General features: G+C 42.2%; 1 protein-coding gene across 2 annotated transcripts in view; it reads left to right on the forward strand.

Moving 5' to 3' along the window:
* The window catches only part of SLC8A1 (solute carrier family 8 member A1), a 509,050-nt gene that overhangs the window by 31,170 nt on the left and 455,710 nt on the right, over positions 1–22,170 (forward strand). For both annotated transcript variants that reach the window (XM_073557503.1, XM_073557502.1), the window contains exon 2: positions 10,191–12,024. In XM_073557503.1, the coding sequence (XP_073413604.1) occupies positions 10,232–12,024 (1,793 nt within the window). In that variant the 5' untranslated portion in view covers positions 10,191–10,231. The remainder of the gene's footprint in view (positions 1–10,190; positions 12,025–22,170) is intronic.

Below are 22,170 nucleotides of genomic sequence, written 5' to 3' on the forward strand. Positions count from 1 at the left end.
TTAACATGCTAACTCTGGAATTGCGACACAAACCCCGCCCATAGGCACCCGTGTCACATGACCGCATGCCGCCGATGGATTGGCATGACAATCAGGGGTCTACAAGAGACCCCTGTGGTTGTTGTTGCTAGATTGCTATGAGCATCGACCTGTGGCCGGCATTCATAGCAGATCAGCATTTTAGCTACATATATCAGAACTGAAGCCCTGCTCTGTGTAGCACAAACAATTGGATGATCACAGTTTCAAGTCTCCCATAGAGACTATTGAAGACAGTAAAAGTAAAAAAAAATTAAAAAAAAAAATAAAAGTTCAAATCACATTCCCCCATTCAAAATAAAATAACAAATGTAAAACATGCACATATTTGGTATCGCCACATTCAGAAACACCCGCTCTACTAAAATATAAAAGAATTAATATGCTGGTAAACGGCGTAATGAGAAAAAAAATCAAAACGCCAGAATTACGATTTTTGGTCACCACATCTTTGCAATAAAATGCAATATCTGGCAATCAAAATATTGTATCTATCCCAAAATGTTTTCAATATCACGAAACAATCACTGACCTCAGGGAGACCAGTCAAAGAAAATACTGCGGCAGCCGGCAAAGGCGCTCAATCACAGTGAAATCCTAGGTGCAATGCTCCCTGGGAAATACGAATATGCAATATGTTTGAGACTCTTAAATGAGGCTCCACGGACTTTGTTTGCAAAATGTTTTCAATAAAAACGTCAGCTCAGCACTCAAAAAATAAGCGCTCACCGGCCCTAGATCACGAAAAATGTAGACACTACGGGTCTTGAAAAATGGCGCCATTATTTTTTAGTTTTTTGCAAACTTTGGATTTTTTTTGACCACTTAAATGAAACAAAGCCTAGACATGTTTGGTGTCTATGAACTTGTAAAGACCTGGAGAATCATAATGGCAGGTCAGTTTTAGCATTTAATGAACATGGTAAAAATGAAAGAAAAACAAAAAAACTGTTATGGAATTGCAGTTTTTTTCCAATTTCACTGCACTTTGATTTTTTTTCCCATTTTCAAGTACACAATATAGTAAAACCAATGGTGCCGTTCAAAATTACAACTCGTCCTGCAAAAAACAAGCCCTCACATGGCCATATTGATGGAAAAATAAAAAGGTTATGTCTCTGGGAAGAAGGGGAGCAAAAAACAGAAACGCAAAAACGAAAAACCCAAGGTTGTGAAGGGGTCAAGTTTCCCTTGCCGAGGGATATTATACACAGGTGAGCTGAACGTGGGCTCCTGGAGATCTGTTATCAGCTAGTGATCTCCACCTGCCACTATTGAATTCAAGAACTTTACTGCATACATCTCATCCTCAAAGTGAAGCAAGATTGTTTTTGCCTCATATCTCCTGGTCGGTTTTGTAATGTTAATATTGACTCTTAGATCTCTAGATCAAGGCTGTGCAAGTTTTGATACTTGAAGTATTACTTCATCACTTTTTTTTTTGCTCATAGCAATCCGGCATTGACAACCATAGAGGTCTGGTGGAGACCTCTGGTGGTCATGCCGACCCATTGGTGACCCGTGGTCATGCGATACGGGCGCCAGTGGGCAGAATTCCGGCGCGCTTACTGGAAGCGCAAGTTGAATGCCGCTCTCAGAGTTTCACAGCGACATTTAACTAGTTAACAGCTGCGGGTGAATCACGATTATACCTGCGGCTGTTAGAGGCACATGAGCTGGAAATGATGTGGCTCAGCGCCGAAGCCCACATCAAAGGGAGGGTGTCCGACTTTGGCGTATTATTACGCCCGATGTCGGAAAGGGGTTAAAGGGAATGAGTCATCTGAAAATGACGTATTGTTTAATAAATATGGTAAACACAAAAACCTGGTTTAGGCTGTGTGCCCACGATGCGATTTTTAAGCGTTTTTAACCACGATTTTCGGCTCGAAAACGTTTAAAAATCTTGTACAGAACGCCCCCCATGCATTCCTATGGTATTCCGCACATGCTGTGCTAATGCTGCGCTTTTTTCTGCGGCGGAATCGCATCGCGGAAAAAAATCGCAGCATGCTCATTCTTTTGTGCGGAATCGCAAAGAATTGCCGCGATTCCGCACCCATAGGAATGCATGAGAACCGCTTACTTCCCGCATGTGGCTATGCCCACCATGCACGAAGTTAAGCGGCTCATGTGCGGTTGGTACCCACGGTGTGGAGGAGAGGAGACTGTCCTCCAGGCCCTGGGTACCATACCCCTGTAAAAAAAGAATAAAAAATCGTGGTATATTTACCTTCCGACGTCCCGCGCTGCCATCCCGGGCCTCAGCGTTCCCAGTAATGCCTTGCGGCAAGGTCCTGTGATGACGTAGTCTCGCGTGACTCTAGCGGTCTCGTGAGATCGCTGTAGTAACGTGAGACCAACGTCATCACAGGTCTCGCAAGGCATTACTGGGAACGCTGTGGCTCGGGATGGCAGCGCGGGACGTCGGAAGGTAAATATACCCCGATTTTTTATTTTTTAATTATTTTTTACATTCTTTTACTATTGATGCCGCATAGGCGGCCTCAATAGTAAAAAGCTGCTCACACTTGTCAAACACTATGTTTGACGAGTGTGACCAACCTGTCAATCACTTTCCAAGCGATGCTTCAAATCACTTGGAAAGTGCTTGACTATCGCACGCGAAAATCACGGCAAAATCGTGAACATAATCGCGGTAAAATCACGCGGGGAAAAAAACGCGCTATTTCTGGGAAGGAGTCCGGTTTTCAGTGTCCGGATTTAAACGCTACGTGGGCACATAGCCTTAAAGATCTGTAGATCTGTGGCAAGAAATATATGGATATACATGTATATTTATACATTAATTTCTCCATCACCTCTGCACCTGTGCAGCGATTCTCTCATGCAAGAGGACGGGAGCACTGACACTTGGATCACGCTCTCAGCTGAGCTGAAGATGAGTGTCATCAGCATCTGACATCAGATGCTATACACTAGTGTGACTCTGGCCTAAGGCCGGGATCACACACAGCGAGATACGGCCGAGTCTCGCAGGTTAAAACCAAGCTCTGGCGCCGGCACTCCGGAGCGGAGCGTGCAGCCGCACAGCAATACATGGAGCTGCACGCTCCGCTCCAGAGTGCCGGTGCCAGAGCTCAGTTTTAACCTGCGAGACTCGGTCGTATCTCGCTGTAGTGTGACTCTGGCCTTAATGTAATTTCAGGAGAACTTGGAGCAGAATTTCTGCCTCTGTCTCCTCCAATCTTTAGCCCCCTCGTTTCTCCAGAGAACTTCATGAGCACCAACTGCCATCTCCTATTTCAGTAATGGGAAAGTCTGTCTTCACTGAAAACAGATTTTACCTGTGAATTGACAACATTGAGAACAAAAGATCAGTTCAAGAGGAGAGATTAACAGATTTTTATGATAAGAAATCTTACAAAATTGCTAACTTTCACGTGTTCTACTGATCTCTGAAATAAAAACCAAACAACGGTTACTCTTTAATCTCAGAGCATGCATTTTGTGTCCGCTTAGCTTTGGCTAAGCTCTTAGGCCCTGATTCGTTAAAGTGTTTATGCCATAAATGTAGTTAAAAACTCTCAATATTTTTGTGCGACATTACACAATTCACTCCAGCTTCTTACACCATCACACTTTTTTATTAAGATGGGCATAAGTCTTGAAGGGGTTATGTGGAGTTAGGGTAAAGTCTGCAGTCGCTGTGAATGCAGACTTGTGAATCAAGACACTGTGTGCTGTGAGGACTGTCTAGTGCCGGGCGTGTGACCGAAAGTATGCAATTTACATATATGCGGTTACCTGCCAACTAGTCGTGCATAGCCTTGCGAGGTCGGATACGTCTAGTCTGAATGTGGTTTAACCCCTTCATGACAGCCAATACGTATTTTTACTGACCAGAGATATAAGAGAATATCATCCCCATACAGGTGACAATCCAGCAGCTTTCGGCTGTCCACTATATCTGACATCTTGCTGTATCACAAATGATCGGTGTTGGCACCGTCCATATCTGTTTAACCCCTTAGTTGCTGCTGTCAAAAGTGACTACATCAAATAAATGGTTAATAGATTGTGGGGGCTTGCACTTTAACCTAATTGACACACCGAGATCATGATTGTGTGGTCCTGATGTTTGCCATAGCTGTTCATGGCCAAATAGCGGCCAAAAGGCCCCGTTACATTTAGCGATGCACCAGCGATCCCGACCACGATATGACCCGGTCAGGATCGCTGGTGCATCGCTAAATGGTCGCTAGTGAGCTGCCAAACAGGCAGATCTCAGCAGCGACGCAGCAGCGGTTGTTACTTACTGTACATGTCAGACGCGGCGATGATGACGTCCTTCACCCGCGTCCACGCGTCGCTCGTCGGCGCCAGCAGGAAGCCGACGACGAGAAACAGCCCAGAACGTTCTCGCGCGATCGCTGCTGCGTCACAAAATCGGTGACGCTTTAGCGATATTGCTAGCGATATCGCTATGTGTAAAAGGGGCTTTAGAGTCTCCCGGCTATCGCAGCCTGTTCAGAAGTTAGTGAAATTTAGGTGGTAAACAAACACTTTTTCATTCTGGCTATACCACTTTGCATTAATTCCTGAAAATCACCTGAAGGGTTAATAAACTACCTGACAGCAGTTTTCAATATGTCAGGGGGTGCTGTTTTTAAAATGGTATCACGTTTGGGGTTTTCCAATATATAGCACCCCCAAAGTCACTTCAAACCTGGATGGTCCCTCAAAAAAATAAATTTTGTAAATTTCCTTGAAAAAATGAAAAATCACTGCTACATTTTTAAACCTCCTAAAATGCTAACAAAATGAATTAGCATTTTAAAAATGGTGCTGATGTAAAGCAGGCATGAGGGAAATGTTATTTATTAATGTTTTTCTGTGGTATGACTATCTGGATTAAAGGGATAATCAGTCAAAGTTTGAAAATTGCAATTTTTTTTACATTTTTGTCAAGTTTCTGATATTTTTTATAAGTAAACACAAAACATATCAATCTAAATTTACTATTATCATAAATTATAATGTGCCACATAAAAACAGTCTCAAAATCACTGGAATTTGTTGAAAAATATTCAGAATTGAGAGTCCTCAGTGGTTGATACCTTTTAATGGCTAACTGAAAAGATGGTAACACATTGCAAGCTTTTGAGACTACTCAGGTCTCTTCATCAGGCTAGACTAATACAAAATCTGAAGTCACATATTTATGCACAATACAGCACAGAAAAAATGCAATAGATAAGACAAGTGACGTGAAGCAGAACTATCATTATGGGAGAGGGAGAAACATAAATATTGGCCCAATTCATAGATAAGGAGATTGGATGTTTTATTGTCCTCTGATTGGGGTCTCCTAATGTGTTCTGATGCCCCCACAAGGTCTTAGGAGAAAATTCCTTAATTGATGTAAAAAGACATAAATCCATGCGACACATTCATTCCAGCACTGAGAGTGTCAAAGGTCGTCATAAATTTATACTCCCAGACCCTCCTGTCTCTCTGAGATGTGAAGTTACTTTTCAATACCAGTAATTTCATATCCATGGTGTTGTGATCAGGCATACAAAAATGTTTTGCCACAGGTAGATCCATTCTTTTTTCTCTTATTGTGTGACGATGAGCATTCATCCTTGTTCTAAGCTTTTGCCCTGTCTCCCCCACATACAGACCCCCAGTTGGACATTTAGTACAAATAATTAAGTACACCACATTAGATGTAATGCAGCGGAAAGTATCTGGGATCTGGGATCTTGTAGTCCTGGTGTGAATTGGGGATCTTTCCAGACTCCTTATCTTATCTCCTTTAAAGCAGAAAAGAGACAATTTAGTTTTGACAATATGTGATGAGCGGAACTCACTTGGTTCCATGCTTAGTTCAGTGACCTCAGCACAGATTACTCAGCATGTGCAATGTACTCTACCATAGAAGTCCTAGCTGCATGTGACTGCTATACAGCATATCTCTGAACTGATGTCAATAGCCCAGGAAATATTCCTGCCACCATAATCTTGTACAGAAAATAAAAACATTTTATAGTTAATTAATATATTAATAAGAACATGATATTTCAAATATTCCCTGTATTGCAGATAGTGGTACATGCTAATTTTCGAACAGTAACATTTTCCCTAACCACAGAATTTAATTGTGGTTGATAGTTTAATCACTCTTCATGAAGACGAGTACACAGAGGGAAATGCTGAAGTACTTTCCTATTCTTGCTTGATATGAATGCTTTGCTGTCTATTAATGTAACTCACTTTGCAGTTGATTTTCGATACATAAATTGAGTAAAATAACTGAGTGTCTTTATAATTTATGATGGCATTTTTACTGCACCTTTTATACATTTATATAGAGTACAAACCAAAACTCTCCTCGCGAAATGTCTTGTTGCCCTTATTACCAGAGATTTAAGGCCCTGTGTATTTATGTATTCAATGGATATAAAAGTCTACACACCCCTGTTACAGTGGCAGACTTTTGCCATGTAAAAAAAAAATCATACCAAGAAAAATTATTTCAAAACCTTTTCCATATTTAGGCTATGTGCACGCTTGCGGATTTTTCGCAGAATTTTCTGCGGCAATTCTGCAACTCCCTGCCGCTGGAAATATGCGAGAAATCCACATGCGTAATTCCCGCAAAAAACTAGCATTTTGCAAGCGTACTTACCGTAGGTTGCACAATGCTAGCGCTTTCCAAGTGATCTGTAGCATCGCTTGGAATATGATTGACAGGTTGGTCACACTCGTCAAACATAGTGTTTGACGAGTGTGGCCAACTTTTTACTATTGAGGCTGCCTATGCGGCATCAATAGTAAAAAGATATAATAATAAAAATAATTAAAAAAAATTAAAAATCGTGTTATTCTCCCTTTCCGGCGTCCCACGCAGCATCCCCAAGCGTCAGCGATGCTCCCGGCAAGTTCCGTTCCCAGCGATGCCTTGCGACAATCACCCCAGATGACGTAGCATCACGTGAGACCGCTACATCATCACAGGTCATTGTCACAAGGCATCTCTGGGAACGGGAGTTGCCGGGAGCATCACTGAGGCCTGGGGACGCTGCGTGGGACGTGGGATGCCAGAAGGTGAGAATATCACGATTTTTTATGATTTTTTATTTTAATTCTTTTTTTTTACAGGGATAAGGTACCCAGGGCCTCTCCTGCAGACCCTGGGTACTATCCGCACATTTTCCGCTTACTCTGCGCATCGTGGGCATAGCCTCATGCGGAAAGTAAGCGGAACAATGCATTCCTATGTGTGCGGAATTCCCCCGATTCCGCAAAAAGAATGAGCCTGCTGCGTATTTTTCCGCGATTGAACTCAATGGGTTGCTTATTATATGCGTTTTCACTGTGAAAAAACGCGGCTAAAATGCATAAAATTCGCGGGAATTCCGGACGTGTGCACATAGCCTTAATGTCCATTGAGAAACAAACTGAAATCATTTTGATGGGGAAAAAAAATAACAAAACTAAAATAATGGGGTTGCTTAAGTATGGACAACCTCTTTATATATGGGAATGTGTTCAAATCATGTTAAATAGTAGTCAGCTGCCATCCTTTACAGTGATTCTGACTAAACCCATATGAACTTTAGCTGTTATAGTAGGATTTTTCTGACAATTTCTTAGTTGCATTTTATAGCAAAAGCCATGGTCTATAAACAGCTTACAACACAGCAAAGGGATCTCATTGTTTAAATTTATAACTGAGAAGGGTGCAACACCATTTCATTAGCTATACCATTGAAAACAGTGAAGACAGTCATCAAGAAGTGGCTTAAATTTGGCATAGTAGTGACATTACCTAGAACTGGACATCCCTCAAAAATTGATGAAAAGACAAGAAAATTGGTCCAGTAGGCTACCAAGAGACCATCAGCAGTATTAAAGGAGCTGAAGGAATTTCTTCTAAGTTCTTGTTGTGTACTTCATGTGACATGTGACAGGGTAGCAAGACAGAAACCTTTTCTTACAAAAAAAGACATCCAAGCATGACTACGTTTTTCCAAAACCTACATCAAGGCTACCAAAAGCATATGGGAAAACATGTTATTGTCTGATGATTGAACTTTTTGACCATAATTCCAAAAGGTTTGTGTGATACAAAGCCAACACTGTGCATCATTATAAGAACACCATACCCACAGTGAAGCATGGTGGTGGTAGTATTATGCTTTGCGGCTGTTTTGCTTTAGTCAAGGTGGAGGTAATTATGAACTGTTCCATATATCTGTACATTTTGCATCCAAACCTTCAGGCCTATGCTAAAAAGCTGGAGATGAAGAGGAATTTCACTTTTCAGCACCACAACCCTAATCATACCTCCAAGTCAACAAACGAATGACTTAACCAGAAAAATATTAAAGTTTTGAAATTGCCCAGCAAGAGCTCAGACCTGAATCCTACTGAAAATTTGTGAATGACCTGCAAATGGCATTTTACAGGAGATGTCCTTGTAATCAGATTTTGCACGATACTGCAAGGAAGAGTGGGCAAAGATTGCCAATTCTAGATGTGCCATACTGATAGACTCCTGCCCCAAAAAACCTGAATACTGTCATAAATTCAAAGGGTTCATCAGCAAAGTATTAGTTTAAAAGTGTGCATATTTGTGCAAACACATTACTTTAGTTATTTTTATTTTTCCATCCAAAATGATCTGTTTGTTTATCAGTCAGTTGAATAGTACTGGTTGACATTAAAAATGGAAAAAGTTTTGAAATTATTCTATTATTCTTCTTGGTATTAACAAAACACTGGCCTTTTTATTGGGGTGTATAAACTTTTTATACCCATAGTAGATAATCAGCAACATTTCTGTCATTGATAATGTAGGTTAGAGTAGGCAGGTGGAATATTACAGAAAAAATATAAAGCTGCTGTATTTTTTAATTGCATATATTATGCAATTTATGCAATAGTTCATACCATCTGTTTCAGTAGAAGTGGACATGTAATCAACCTGTACTGTCCGTAAAGTTGTCATGCCTATAATTTTTAAATCATTACTGAATTCCTCCGATTTTCCCTCTTCTCTTTTTCTGATGCTCACCATGTCCCTGATGGGTTCTGCTTCTGGGCACACTGGAAATGCCACATAGTCAATCTCTGGCTGAGGTGGGTCATTGCTGCTGTCAGAGATTGGCAGAGCGAGCACTTCACATATAGGAAGATGGCATTAAAAAGCAGGTATCAGTCCCTTTAAATAGCAGGTATAAGCCCCTCACATCCATAAGTGTGAAGAAGGACTTACTCTGTAATATTGCCAACTTCCATGGTGAACTCAACCTGTTAAACATTGCATGGTAGCGTCACGGTTCCTCCCCTCACTGTGTCTGGGATGCAGTTACTGACAGCTCAGCCATCCAATCTGGTACAGGGGCGTGCTGAGCTGTCATTGTGCTGAATGACAGCTCGACTATTCAATCTGAGACTGGGAAGCTTGGCTGTCTCCAAGTGTTCATTATCCCAGGAGATTGCCATGCTACTTAACTGAGCTGTTTCTCCCAGACCTCTGCCAGATATTTATTCAACTTGTGTGGTTTGTTTCCTCTGTGCCTCAAGTTCTGTTTGTTGATCTTTCGTTGCCTGACCTTGGACCTCGTTCTGACAAATCCGTCAGTTTAACCCCTTCTGCTCAGATCCGCTGTCTACCTGGTACTCTGACCTCGGAACCTTACCTGACTACGCTTTTGTCTCTTCATTCTGTTTATGATGTACTCTCCTGGCTTCTGACAGTGAACTTCTTGGCTTGGCCGTGAAAAGTGGCTAGCGTCACAGGTAGTCCATTCATTCCAGCTTTTATTTAAAAAGAGGTTGAAGAAGTAATAATAGTAGGATGTCAGCATATTTATTAAGCTTATTTTTTTATCATTATTTATTGCTTAAAATAAATTATTGGTATGGTGATGTTCTTCTACTTTTTACTTCTTTGCTAGATATGGACTGAATTGCTTGATGGACTTTATCAATTAGGGCATTGTTTTGCTTTCTTTAAGAAAGGGTCAACATCGTGCAATAAACCCTACGAGATGAAACTTGAGTGGTAACATTTTGTTGAGAGGTCAAACAAGATTTTAACTTTTTGTGGTTTTGATACCTGAATATGTCAATAATGATGATGAATTGTAACACACTATTTCTTATTCTCATTTCAGATTGCTAAGCAACTGGAAATTTGCCACGTGTAGCCATTATCATGATGGGAACAAGGAAAGTATCTATCTTCCCTCCTGGATTCTATCTACTTGTTTTTGTGCCTCTTCTGTGCCATGTGGGAACAATATATGGCGAAACCACCCCTTCTCCTTACAATGAAACAAGTGATCCTTGCACTGGTTCCTATTATTGTAAAGAAGGAGTCATTTTACCAATCTGGTTGCCACAAAACCCTTCATATGGTGATAAAATTGCAAGAGCTACGGTATATTTTGTGGCCATGGTCTACATGTTCCTAGGTGTATCGATCATAGCTGATCGTTTCATGTCCTCTATTGAAGTAATTACATCTCAAGAAAAAGAGATAACTATCAAGAAACCAAATGGTGAAACTACAAAGACAACAGTGAGAATATGGAATGAGACTGTCTCCAACTTGACCCTTATGGCTCTTGGTTCCTCTGCTCCCGAAATTCTTCTTTCTGTGATTGAAGTATGTGGCCATAACTTTCAGGCTGGGGACCTTGGTCCTAGCACAATTGTAGGCAGTGCTGCATTCAATATGTTCATTATTATTGCTCTTTGCGTCTATGTAGTACCTGATGGAGAAACCAGAAGGATTAAACATCTTAGAGTTTTCTTTGTCACCGCAGCTTGGAGCATCTTTGCCTATACTTGGCTGTATATGATCTTGTCCGTTTTTTCACCTGGCATTGTCGAAGTTTGGGAAAGTTTGCTCACTTTTTTCTTCTTTCCTATTTGTGTCGTGTTCGCTTGGGTCGCAGACCGGAGGTTGCTGTTTTACAAATACGTCTATAAGAGGTATCGGGCTGGAAAGCAGAGAGGAATGATCATTGAAACAGAAGGAGACAGACCATCCTCCAAAGCTGATATTGAGATGGATGGTAAGGCTCTCAACTCCCACACAGAGAACTTTCTTGATGGCTCTTTAGTTCTTGAAGTTGATGAGAAGGACCAAGATGATGAGGAGGCAAGACGAGACATGGCTCGGATTTTGAAGGAACTAAAACAAAAACACCCTGAGAAAGAAATGGAACAGTTGATTGAGCTAGCTAACTATCAAGTTTTGAGCCAGCAGCAAAAAAGCAGAGCATTTTATCGCATCCAAGCTACGCGATTGATGACTGGTGCTGGCAATATTTTAAAAAGGCATGCAGCAGATCAGGCAAGGAAAGCGGTCAGTATGCATGAGGTTAATAATGACATCATAGAAAATGATCCAGTTAGCAAGATTTACTTTGAACAAGCAACTTACCAATGCCTAGAGAACTGTGGAACAGTGGCACTAACAATTATTCGTCGGGGTGGTGATTTAACCAACACGGTCTTTGTAGATTTCAGAACAGAAGATGGCACAGCAAATGCCGGATCAGATTATGAATTTACTGAAGGAATGGTTGTATTTAAGCCTGGAGAGACACAAAAAGAGATTCGAGTTGGCATTATTGATGATGACATTTTTGAAGAAGATGAAAACTTTTTGGTCCATCTGAGCAATGTTCGAGTTAACGCTGAAACCACAGAAGTAAATTTTGAGTCAAATCATGTAACCTCACTTGCATGTCTCGGGTCACCTACAACAGCCACTGTTACAATCTTTGATGATGATCATGCTGGTATCTTTACCTTCGAGGAACCAATTAACCACGTTAGTGAGAGCGTTGGCGTCATGGAAGTGAAAGTTCTGAGAACCTCTGGCGCTCGAGGAACTGTTATTGTACCCTATAAAACTGTTGAGGGCACAGCAAGAGGAGGTGGCGAAGACTTTGAAGATACATGTGGACAACTGGAGTTCCAAAATGACGAGATTGTGTAAGTACCATTTCTAAAGCACTACTTTAGCAAGACTTTATAGTACAACCTTAAAGTACAACTATACTAAAGATATTTCAATTGATATGTTGTTGGATATGGTGAATGCACCTTTTAAAAAAGATTTTGTCAAAAACAGATTTGTCAGATGGAACCATGAGAGTATAGACAGCTTAGAAATGACAAACTGTCTCTCCGGATTACCCCATAAACATTTGTAGATTACATAAGGATTTTTTGTAGTCTATCATGGGGATCAGCCTAGGATCAGGTGATTTTGAAATATAGGAATTATAATCCTATCTTTCCCTGAAAATATACATGAGGAGATTCTGGACGACCAACACATTAGACTATTGGTGATGAAAATGGTGATTTAAGACATTTTTTTAATGTTTATCGGCAATTCAATGCTTTAGTCTAAAGGATTTGTGTGGGTCATTAATGTCAGTATATTGTGCCTCAAGGAGTATTGGGATATATTTGATGTCATGAAACATCTAATTCCGAAATTAATGATGACCCGTTTTGGATTGTTGATATTTGCAGTGACATTCAGTTTTGGTGGCCGATTTGTAAGATCTATAGTTTTTAACTAGTTTAACATTTTACACAATTGAAAATGCTCAGCCATTTAAGTAATTTGAACATTTTTGGAAAAACATGGTTACCTGCTTCCCAAAACAGTGTCACACATGTCTGTAGGCTGCGTGGAGTATTACAGCCAAGTAGAGTTGGTGCGAATTTATTTAATTGGCCTTGACCTTCGAGTTCCGCCAATTACGTGTCCGTGGCTCTTACTTTGATTAGCCAGCTTGTCGTTACATGATTGTTATGGGTTTACCCACATGTGACATTGTGCCAGGCCAGCTAATCAAATAGAATGGTCACCGATGCTGTAAGGTAAGAGGCGGTATTCCCACTCCCATGCAAATGGTGCAGCTGCAATACTAGGTACATCACACTGACAAGTGTGGCGCTGTTTCTGCAAGAAAGCAACCATGTGTTCTAATCCTGGTCAGTGGCTTTATAGTGTTACTTTATGAAACTCTGATTATAGAAAGTGTTTAATTTTATATAAATCACTGAGCTCACATAACACATTCTGCATAATGCGCACCATCGGGGCTCTTTGTACTGTATCACCGCCATTGTTTGCTAATGTCAACTATGGTTTTCAATGCATGAAGCTCTGTAAATATTTACCAGGCAGGAATGGAAGATAAGAATGAGATGATAAGTCATCATCATGTCACTTGCTTGCTCATATGTTCATTTAATCTTTGTGGCATACTCTTTAGTCTGCAGCCATTTTGTACATGGAGAGACAAGGTTTTCCAATAAATGAAGCTGTAATTTCCCTACGATTTAACTCCTTTTATTCTGCATACACGTAATAGTCAGCGTTGTTCTATCATCCCTTGCTTTGCTCCATTATTCGTTACGCGTGCAGTGTACTTAGGTGTAAATAAGCAACGTGCCGTAGAGTAACACGCTAAGCGGCAGCCGTGGCATTCTCCGCTCTACCTTGTTAGCGAGCGCTGCCTGCCACCGCATTGCTTGGAGCTACAGATTGAAATATAATTATTTATTAAACACGGTTCTCTATGCAATGGAAAAGAGCATGTTATATCCACAGTGCAGACAGCACAGTTAACACTTAGCTCTATGTGTTTGGCGGTTCCTTCTCACAGACATTCACTCCGGAGCAGTTCGAATTTTTAGTAATAAGATCTGTTCTGAAATTTTCTTTAGTCCTTACTCCGATGTCTACAAACGTATTGATTCCATAAGGGCCAGTGTATATTAGATATCAGTTGTGATTGTTGTAAGGTTGTATGGAGGGGTGGACAGGACATAAACAGAAGAGGGCCTCCTAGGGTTCAATCACACAGTTTTTCACATATTTTTGTTACGGATTGCACTTGTACCTATGAAAGTCTACGGGGCTGTTCACATGTCCATGATTTTTTGCGGTTTAAGCGGACCGTACAAAATCGCAAAGACACGCCCAATATTGATCGAGTGTCGGATCAAACTCAGCAATAAAATCTATGGGTCCGTGAGAAAGCTATAAACTTAAAGATAGAGGAACAATAATGGGCACTGGCACAAGTCCCGAGGCAGATTCATGTCCTGCCAGGATGGGGAGGTAAGTGCAGATATATTCATTATTTGTAGTTTACATGTGGCTTTCTCTAGGTTTTACTTTTTTACAGGACTTTATAAAAAAAAATCCCACATGGGAAAGGAATAAAGCCGTGAAATGACATCATTAGACATGTTTATTATTGTTGTCCTGGGTTACAGCAGGCGGATCCCCTCTAGGCACAAGTACATCCATTGTAGAGATCACAGATGACCTGTGTTGTATCCCAGAAAATTGGAAGAAAACAAAACCGACACGTGATATTAATTTAGTGGCTACAAATCGCAAAAGAAAGCCGGAAGACAATTCTGTGTACAGTATTTCTTGAAAGCCAAGGCGCTGCATGAAGAAGTCAATGCATAAAGTTGTTGCAGATGAGAACAACCCTTTAAGGCTTGAAAGTGAATGGAGGGAACCTAAATAGAGGAATTTTGCAATGTTCAGGCGACAGTTTAGTGTCAGGTACTTGTTTTCGACATTCTATTACGATATTCTCATTATTGCTTGGTGATCACATTACAGGATTTGCAATTTTACGACAGGGATTGGTGGCCGACTGCTCCTTCAGTTTCCTAGAGCTATATGTGATCTTCGTGATGGAGCAGAACAAGACAAGATACAGATGCTTTCATGACTCAGTAAACGCGAGCAGAGAAAATCTGAAAATGACAGCATGTTGGTAGTGTAACCTACTGTACAAAACGCTTTGTCAATTGAATTTGCTTTCCTGTCTGACTTGATCATCGGACACAAACATGGTGATTTCCTGCTGCCTGTCTTTCATCATGGCTCTTGTCTGATGTTCTGTGCACTCTAGTGTTTGCTACGTGTTACCTCTGTTTTGTTACTGCATCTGCAACATTTATGGAGAAGAGGCAATAAGCACCGAGTGCATCTATAAAATAGAGCCTGAATTTAGTGACCTGCTGCCTTAGAAGGTGCAGTGAGTCAGAAAAGCGCCTGTGTACAGTATAGAGGCATCAGTGAATACTTAGAGGTGCCTATGTACAGTATAGAGGCGCCTGTGTACAGGATAGAGGCGCCTCTGTACAGCATAGAGGCGCTTGTGTAAAGTATAGAGGCGACTGTGTACAGTATAGATGTACCTGTGTACAGCATAGAGGCGCCTGTGTACAGTATGGAAGTACCTTTGTACAGTACAGAGGCCTCTGTGTACAGTTTAGAAGTACCTGTGTACAGTACAGAGGCCTCTGTGTACAGTATAGAAGTACCTGTATACAGTATAGAGGCGCCTGTGTACAGTATAGAGGCACCTGTGTACAGTATAGAGGCCTTTGTGTACAGTATAGAGGCCTCTTTGTACAGGATAGAGGCGCCTGTGTACAATATAGAGGAGCCTGTATACACTATAGAGACACCTGTGTACAGTCTAGAGGCGCCTATGTACAGTATAGAGGCCTTTGTGTACAGTATAGAGGCCTCTGTGTACAGGATAGAGGCGCCTGTGTACAATATAGAGGAGCCTGTATACACTATAGAGACACCTGTGTACAGTCTAGAGGCGCCTATGTACAGTATAGAGGCGACTGTGTACAGTATAGAAGTACCTGTGTACAGTATAGAGGCCTCTGTGTACAGTATAGAGACCTTTGTATGGTATAGAGGCCTTTGTGTACAGTATAGAAATGCCTGTGTACAGTATAGAGGCATCTGTCTACAGTATAGAGGTGTCTGTGTACAGTATAGAGGTGTCTGTGTACAGTATAGAGGCGCCTGTCTACAGTATAGAGGCATCTGTCTACAGTATAGAGGCCTGTGTACAGTATGGAGGCGCCTGTGTACAGTATAGAGGCACCTGTGTACAGTATAGAGGTCTCTATACAGTATAGAGGCACCTGTGTACAGTATAGAGGTCTCTGTACAGTATAGAGATGCCTGTGTATAGTATGGAGGCACCTGTCTACAGTATAGAGGCGCCCGTTTACAGTATGGAGACCTCTGTGTACTATACTGTACACAGAGGCCTCTATACTGTACACAGTTGTCTACATACTGTACACAGGTGCCTCTTTGCTGTACATAGATGTCTCCATACTGTACATAGGCGCCTCTTTACAGTATAGAGGCGCCTGTGTACAGTAAAGAGGTGCCTGTGTACAGTATGAAGACATCTATGTACAGTAGTACATAGATGTCTTCATACTGTACACAGGCACCTCTTTACTGTACACAGGCGCCTCTATACTGTAAAGAGGCGCCTATGTACAGTATGGAGACATCTATGTACAGCAAAGAGGCACCTGTGTACAGTATGGAGACAACTGTGTACAGTATAGAGGCCTCTGTGTACAGTATAGAGGTGCCTGTGTACAGTGCAAAGGCCTCTGTGTACAGTATTGAGATGCCTGAATACAGTATAGAGGCCTGTGTACAGCATGGAAGTACCTGTGTACAGTACAGAGGCCTCTGTGTACAGTATAGAAGTACATGTGCACAGTATAGAGGCGCCTGTGTACAGTATAGAGGCCTGTGTACAGTATGGAAGTACCTGTGTACAGTATACAGGCCTCTGTATACAGTATAGAAGTACCTGTGCACAGTATAGAGGCGTCTGTGTATAGAATAGAGGCCTTTGTGTACAGTATAGAGGCCTCTGTGTACAGGATAGAGGTGCCTGTGTACAGTATAGAGGCGCCTGTGTACAATATAGAGGGGCCTGTGTACACTATATAGGCACCTGTATACAGTATAGAGGCACCTGTGTACACTATAGAGGCCTCTGTGTACAGTATAGAGGCCTCTGTGTACAGTATAGAGACCTCTCTACAGTATAGAGGCATCTGTGTACAGTATAGAGGCATCTGTGTACAGTATAGAGGCCTTTGTGTACAGTATAGAGGCCTCTATGTACAGTATAGAGATGTCTGTGTACAGTATAGAGGCTCTTGTGTACAGTATAGAGGTGTCTGTGTACAGTAAAGAGACGCCTGTGTACAGTATGGAGACATCTGTGTACAGTACTTTATAGAGGCCTCTGTGTACAGTATAGAGGCGCCTGTGTACAGTATAGAGGCACCTGTGTACAGTGTAGAGGCGCCTGTGTACAGTATAGAAGCACCTGTGTACAGTATAGAGGTCTCTGTACAGTATAGAGACGCCTGTGTACAGTATGGAGGCGCCTGTCTACAGTATGGAGACCCTTGTGTACTGTACACAGGTGCCTCTGTACTGTACATAGATGTCTTCATACTGTACACAGGCACCTCTTTACTGTACACAGGCGCCTCTATACTGTAAAGAGGCGCCTGTGTACAGTATGGAGACATCTATGTACAGTATAGAGGCCTCTGTGTACAGTATAGAGGTGCCTGTGTACAGTATAGAGGCCTCTGTGTACAGTATTGAGATGCCTGAGTACATTATAGAGGCACCTGTGTACAATATAGAGGTGCCTGTGTACAGTATAGAGATGGCTGTGTACAGTATAGATTTAAAAAAAACTGTCCGTCACATCCAAGCACAAACTAAGTGTGAACAGGTGCTTAACCTACTTCCTATTTTGTTTGAGTGTATATGAGTTGGTGACTCTAGGTTAAGCACCTGTTCACACTTAGTTTACAATTTGATGTGACAGTCAGTTTTTTGAAATTTGTATTAATTTACCTTCTGACTGAGCACTCCACCTGTTAGTTTAATCACAGCAGGGCCACCACCCCTCCACAGAGATATAGATTTCAGTCTAAGGACAGGATTTACATAGGTTCCCATACAGATGAAGACTTTAGTCTAAGTGAGGATTGGCATTAGGTTAGGGTCCTGGAAAACGAGAAACACCATACCGTGGCTTCCAGGTACACATAAATTGGCCATTTTATGTGATAAGCTTTCTGAATTTTTCATATTTCTAATGCAGTAATGCAATTCATTTTTCATGTTTGCATGCTGTGGCGCTACAGTGTGCTTCCTATTTTGTTTGTGTGTACAGTATAGAGACGCTCATGTACAGTATAAAGGAGCATGCGTACAGTATAGAGATGCCTATGTACAGTATGGAGACACTTGTGTACAGTATAGAGATGCCTATGTACTGTATGGAGACACTTGTGTACAGTATAGAGGGATCTGTGTACAGTGTGGAGACCATGTGTACAGTTTAGAGGCGCCTGTGTACAGTATAGAGGCACCTATGTACAGTATAGAGACATCTGTGTACTGTATAGAGATGCCTATGTACAGTATGGAGACACCTGTGTACAGTATAGAGTCACCTGTGTACAGTGTGGAGACCCTGTGTACATTATAGAGACACCTATGTACAGTATAGAGGCACCTGTGTACAGTGTGGAGACCCTGTGTACAGTATAGAAACGCCTATGTACAGTTTAGCGGCGCCTGTGTACAGTATTGAGACGTCTGTGTCCAATATAGAGGCGCCTATGTACAGTGTGGAGACGTTAATGTACCGTAAAGAGCTGCCTGTGTACAGAATGGAGATGTCTGTGTACAGTATATAGGCCTCTGTGTACAGTATAGAGGTGCTTGTGTACAGTATAGAGGCGACTATGTACTGTATAGAGATGCCTATGTACAGTATGGAGGTGCCTGTGTGTAGAGTTGGTGGGTCGGGCTGGGGGGTGGTCCCTCTGTATACCGCGCAGTAACGCACAGACACTGGCTGGAGGCAGCTTCGGGTGCAACAGGTCCAAGTTTATTCGCTTTGTCGCCGTCCAACAGACGGCCTCTCAACACACCGCACTTCTCTGCACAACTCTCCGGTGACAGAACACCTTGTGACACGTACTTTCTCCAGGGACGTATATGTACGTACCGTCCCTTTTACACTCTGAGACGTTTCTGACAGCACCGCCACTGTGGCCGCCGTAGGTCTATGCACCAACAGTAATTTTACTGGTCCAACGTCATTCCAAATACGGTGTCCCACACCCGGAGCCTCGTCTATATTGCGGTACTTTATGTCAGGACCCCCCCCGACTTTCTCTCTCCTCAGTACCCCTGGTTGGGTTTTCCTCACGGTGCCACAACTGTCACAGTGTCCTTATCACTTGAGCTCCCCCTGGGGACTGGAACTTTCTGGAACCCTCCTTCAAATTTATATCTTTCCCGGTTCCCTATAACTCCGCCCCCCATGACCAACGGTTTCTTAAGCCCTAAGCTGATGTCAAGTCCTATGCTCACACTCCTCCCTGCCCTCTAATGGTCAACCCAAGGTACTGCACGTCCACTACACTTTCCTAGCTGTTTCCCCACTGTAATAACTGACACCTGTCTAAACTGTGCAAACCTTCCTTTCCCTATTCTGACGCGTCTGTCCGTCCGTCAGGTCACCTTCCCTACATGTGTACAGTAAAGAGGCGCCTGTGTACATTATGGAGACATCTATGTACAGTTTAGAAGCATCTGTGCACAGTATAGAGGCCTCTGTGTACAATATAATGGCACCTTTGTACAGTATAGAGGCGCCTGTTTACAGTATAGAGGCCTCTGTGTACAGTATAGAAGCGCCTGTGTACAGTATACAGGAGTCTATGTATAGTATGGACACGTCTGTGTACAGTATATGAGTTTTATTATTGGGAATCTGTCACCAGATGTAGGGGCAGACATCATGATTTTAGCAATATGTTATTTGGGCTGCTTAGTGTAGTTTTTATAAAATCACTGTTTTTTTTCAGCAGGAGGACTAGTAAACCTGCTTCTATGTAGTCCAGCAACACCCCTACCACAGATCGGTGATGAGCGTTGTGTGATCATTTCAACCAGATAATCACTGCCGAATATCGAATTTTCATACCCATCTGTCGAATGAGAAAGCTCAATTGTGGCTTTCATAGAAGTAAATAAAAAGAGCCGCATGGCCAGTTCTTCATAAATGCCCTGACTTGTAATGGTAGCCATCGGCCATCTCACTAGGTGGGTCCAGTGTCACCGGATCTCTGGTCTGGAGATAGATGCAGGTGCCCGGATGAGACAGCTGCCCATCAGTCACTGATGGCATGTCTTGTGGATATGCCATAAATGTCTAAAGTCAAAAATATCACTTTCAAAGAAGAAATGGGCAGATCGCTCTAAGCTCTTGTGGCTAGTTAGACCACTATTTTATCAGTAAGTAATCCTGAGATCACGCCCCGGTGCTCTCCCCAGCCTGTGCTCGGTCGGAGGCTTCTCTCTGAATAGGTGAAATACAGTTTTTGGGTCAGGTGTGCCCCCTGACATAGCTATTGATTTCAATAAAGCATTCGGAGTCTAAATTGTGAAACTTTATGTTCCTTTTGACCTAATTTCCAATGGCGTCTATCTTTTTAGCCAGACACAATAATGTGGTAGACTGTCCAATTTTGTCCTGATAAAAATTTGGAAACCAAAAATATAAAAGCTAATTTTTTTTTAATTTTAGACTCACTGAAGTCAGTGCATATGGATAGAGCACTTCTGAATACCATTTTTACCTTAAAGGGGTTGTTGTCTTTCGATTACGTTTCTACCCCTGCTTTAGTATTCGATAAAACTTTAAACTTTCTGTACTCCCCTTCCCCGGGTCCTCTGGGGAGTCTCTGCTCCTGCTCCCTGAACATGGCATTGGCTGCAGCACTGATGTCACGTCGACAGTGTGGCCGCCAACCTGTGAGCTCAAGGGAGCGTCCCAACTACACTGGCAAGAGCCGCCAAGCCTCACTGACTGGTTGCCGCACTTTCAAGGTGGCATCAATGTCTAACCTATGCCAGAGACCGAGAGAAGTGCCGGAACTCGTTGGTGGACCAGGGGATGGGTTGCACAATGCAATTTCTTTAATAACAAATTGATTCCTGGGTAGAAACTTAATTGAAAGTGAGCAACTTCTTTAATGGAGTGCAGAGCAGGGTAGAAAATATCGTGTGAACTAGGCATAAGATCTTTGCTAGACAGCAATTTGAAGCTAATCAGTGATTTAGTTTTCATGTGCATGATTTGCAACTGCTAGACAGCCTGAATACATGTGTGCAATGCCTGTTTGTTAGGCAATTACCAAATGTATTCAGGCTGTCTACAAGTTGCTAATCATGCAGCTGAGACGACGAAAACTAAATCTTCGAGCACGCCAAAATACTCGGAGGACACCCGAACATGCTCGGGAAAACCCGAGCAACAATGCTATTCGCTCATCACTAGTGAGGAGCAATTGACAATGAGACACAGGCAGATCAAGCTGCATCTTTCAAGTAACTGTTTTACCTCACTATAGTGCTGGATTCACAGCCACACAGCTCAGTACTGCTGGGCAATGTCTTTCCCACTGCTGCTTTTTCTGTAACTGACTAAAACAGGGAAATAAGAGCAGGAATCCCTCTGTTTCTATGTATTTGAGACATCCTAGCAGCCAGTCTCTTTTAACCAGTTTAGAAAGAAGTGCAAATTAGAGGCAGAGGTTGCAGAGGGGAAAACTGATGAAATTGCTGGATGCAAGTCATATAGTAGGCCGATATAGTGTTATTTTGCATGCACACACCCATGATGGCTTATTCAGAAAAGTTGCCTGAAAGGACAGTTATCTTTTAACAGTTTGACAATAGGCCCTTCTGGGGGCGTTATACTGTAAAGAAAGAGATACAAAGGTAAAATCGCTTGCGTGCCTTGTCTAGCTGAAAAATGAAAGTATTATGAGGCTAATATATCTTGCTCGTCATCTTCGCATGTTATCCAGTGTTAGCGAGGTTCTCTCAGAACTGATTTTATGTTTTTTGCGTCCCTGTCTACAATATGAGGCGACATTGTGTAAATTTTGGTCAATGTGGCCTACTTAGCAAGCCTGTGAGGCGATGTAGATGAGCATGCTCCGAAGACATTATGCTGAAAGAGGAAAAAAAGTATTTTGTGGTGCGAGGCACAATCTAGAAATCATACGGCTCAACTGGAGCATGACCATAGAAAGGAACATGAAGGCAAATGCGTGCTCAGAGACACAGAACATTTTGCCCCAAAAAATCATTCATGTCATGTTCTTCTGCCACGATTCCTTGTCATGAGTTTCCCGGCACGG

The sequence above is a fragment of the Dendrobates tinctorius genome, unplaced genomic scaffold (genome assembly GCF_039654945.1).
Source record: "Dendrobates tinctorius isolate UK_male_01 unplaced genomic scaffold, ASM3965494v1 ptg000250l, whole genome shotgun sequence".
Classification (NCBI taxonomy): domain Eukaryota; kingdom Metazoa; phylum Chordata; class Amphibia; order Anura; family Dendrobatidae; genus Dendrobates; species Dendrobates tinctorius.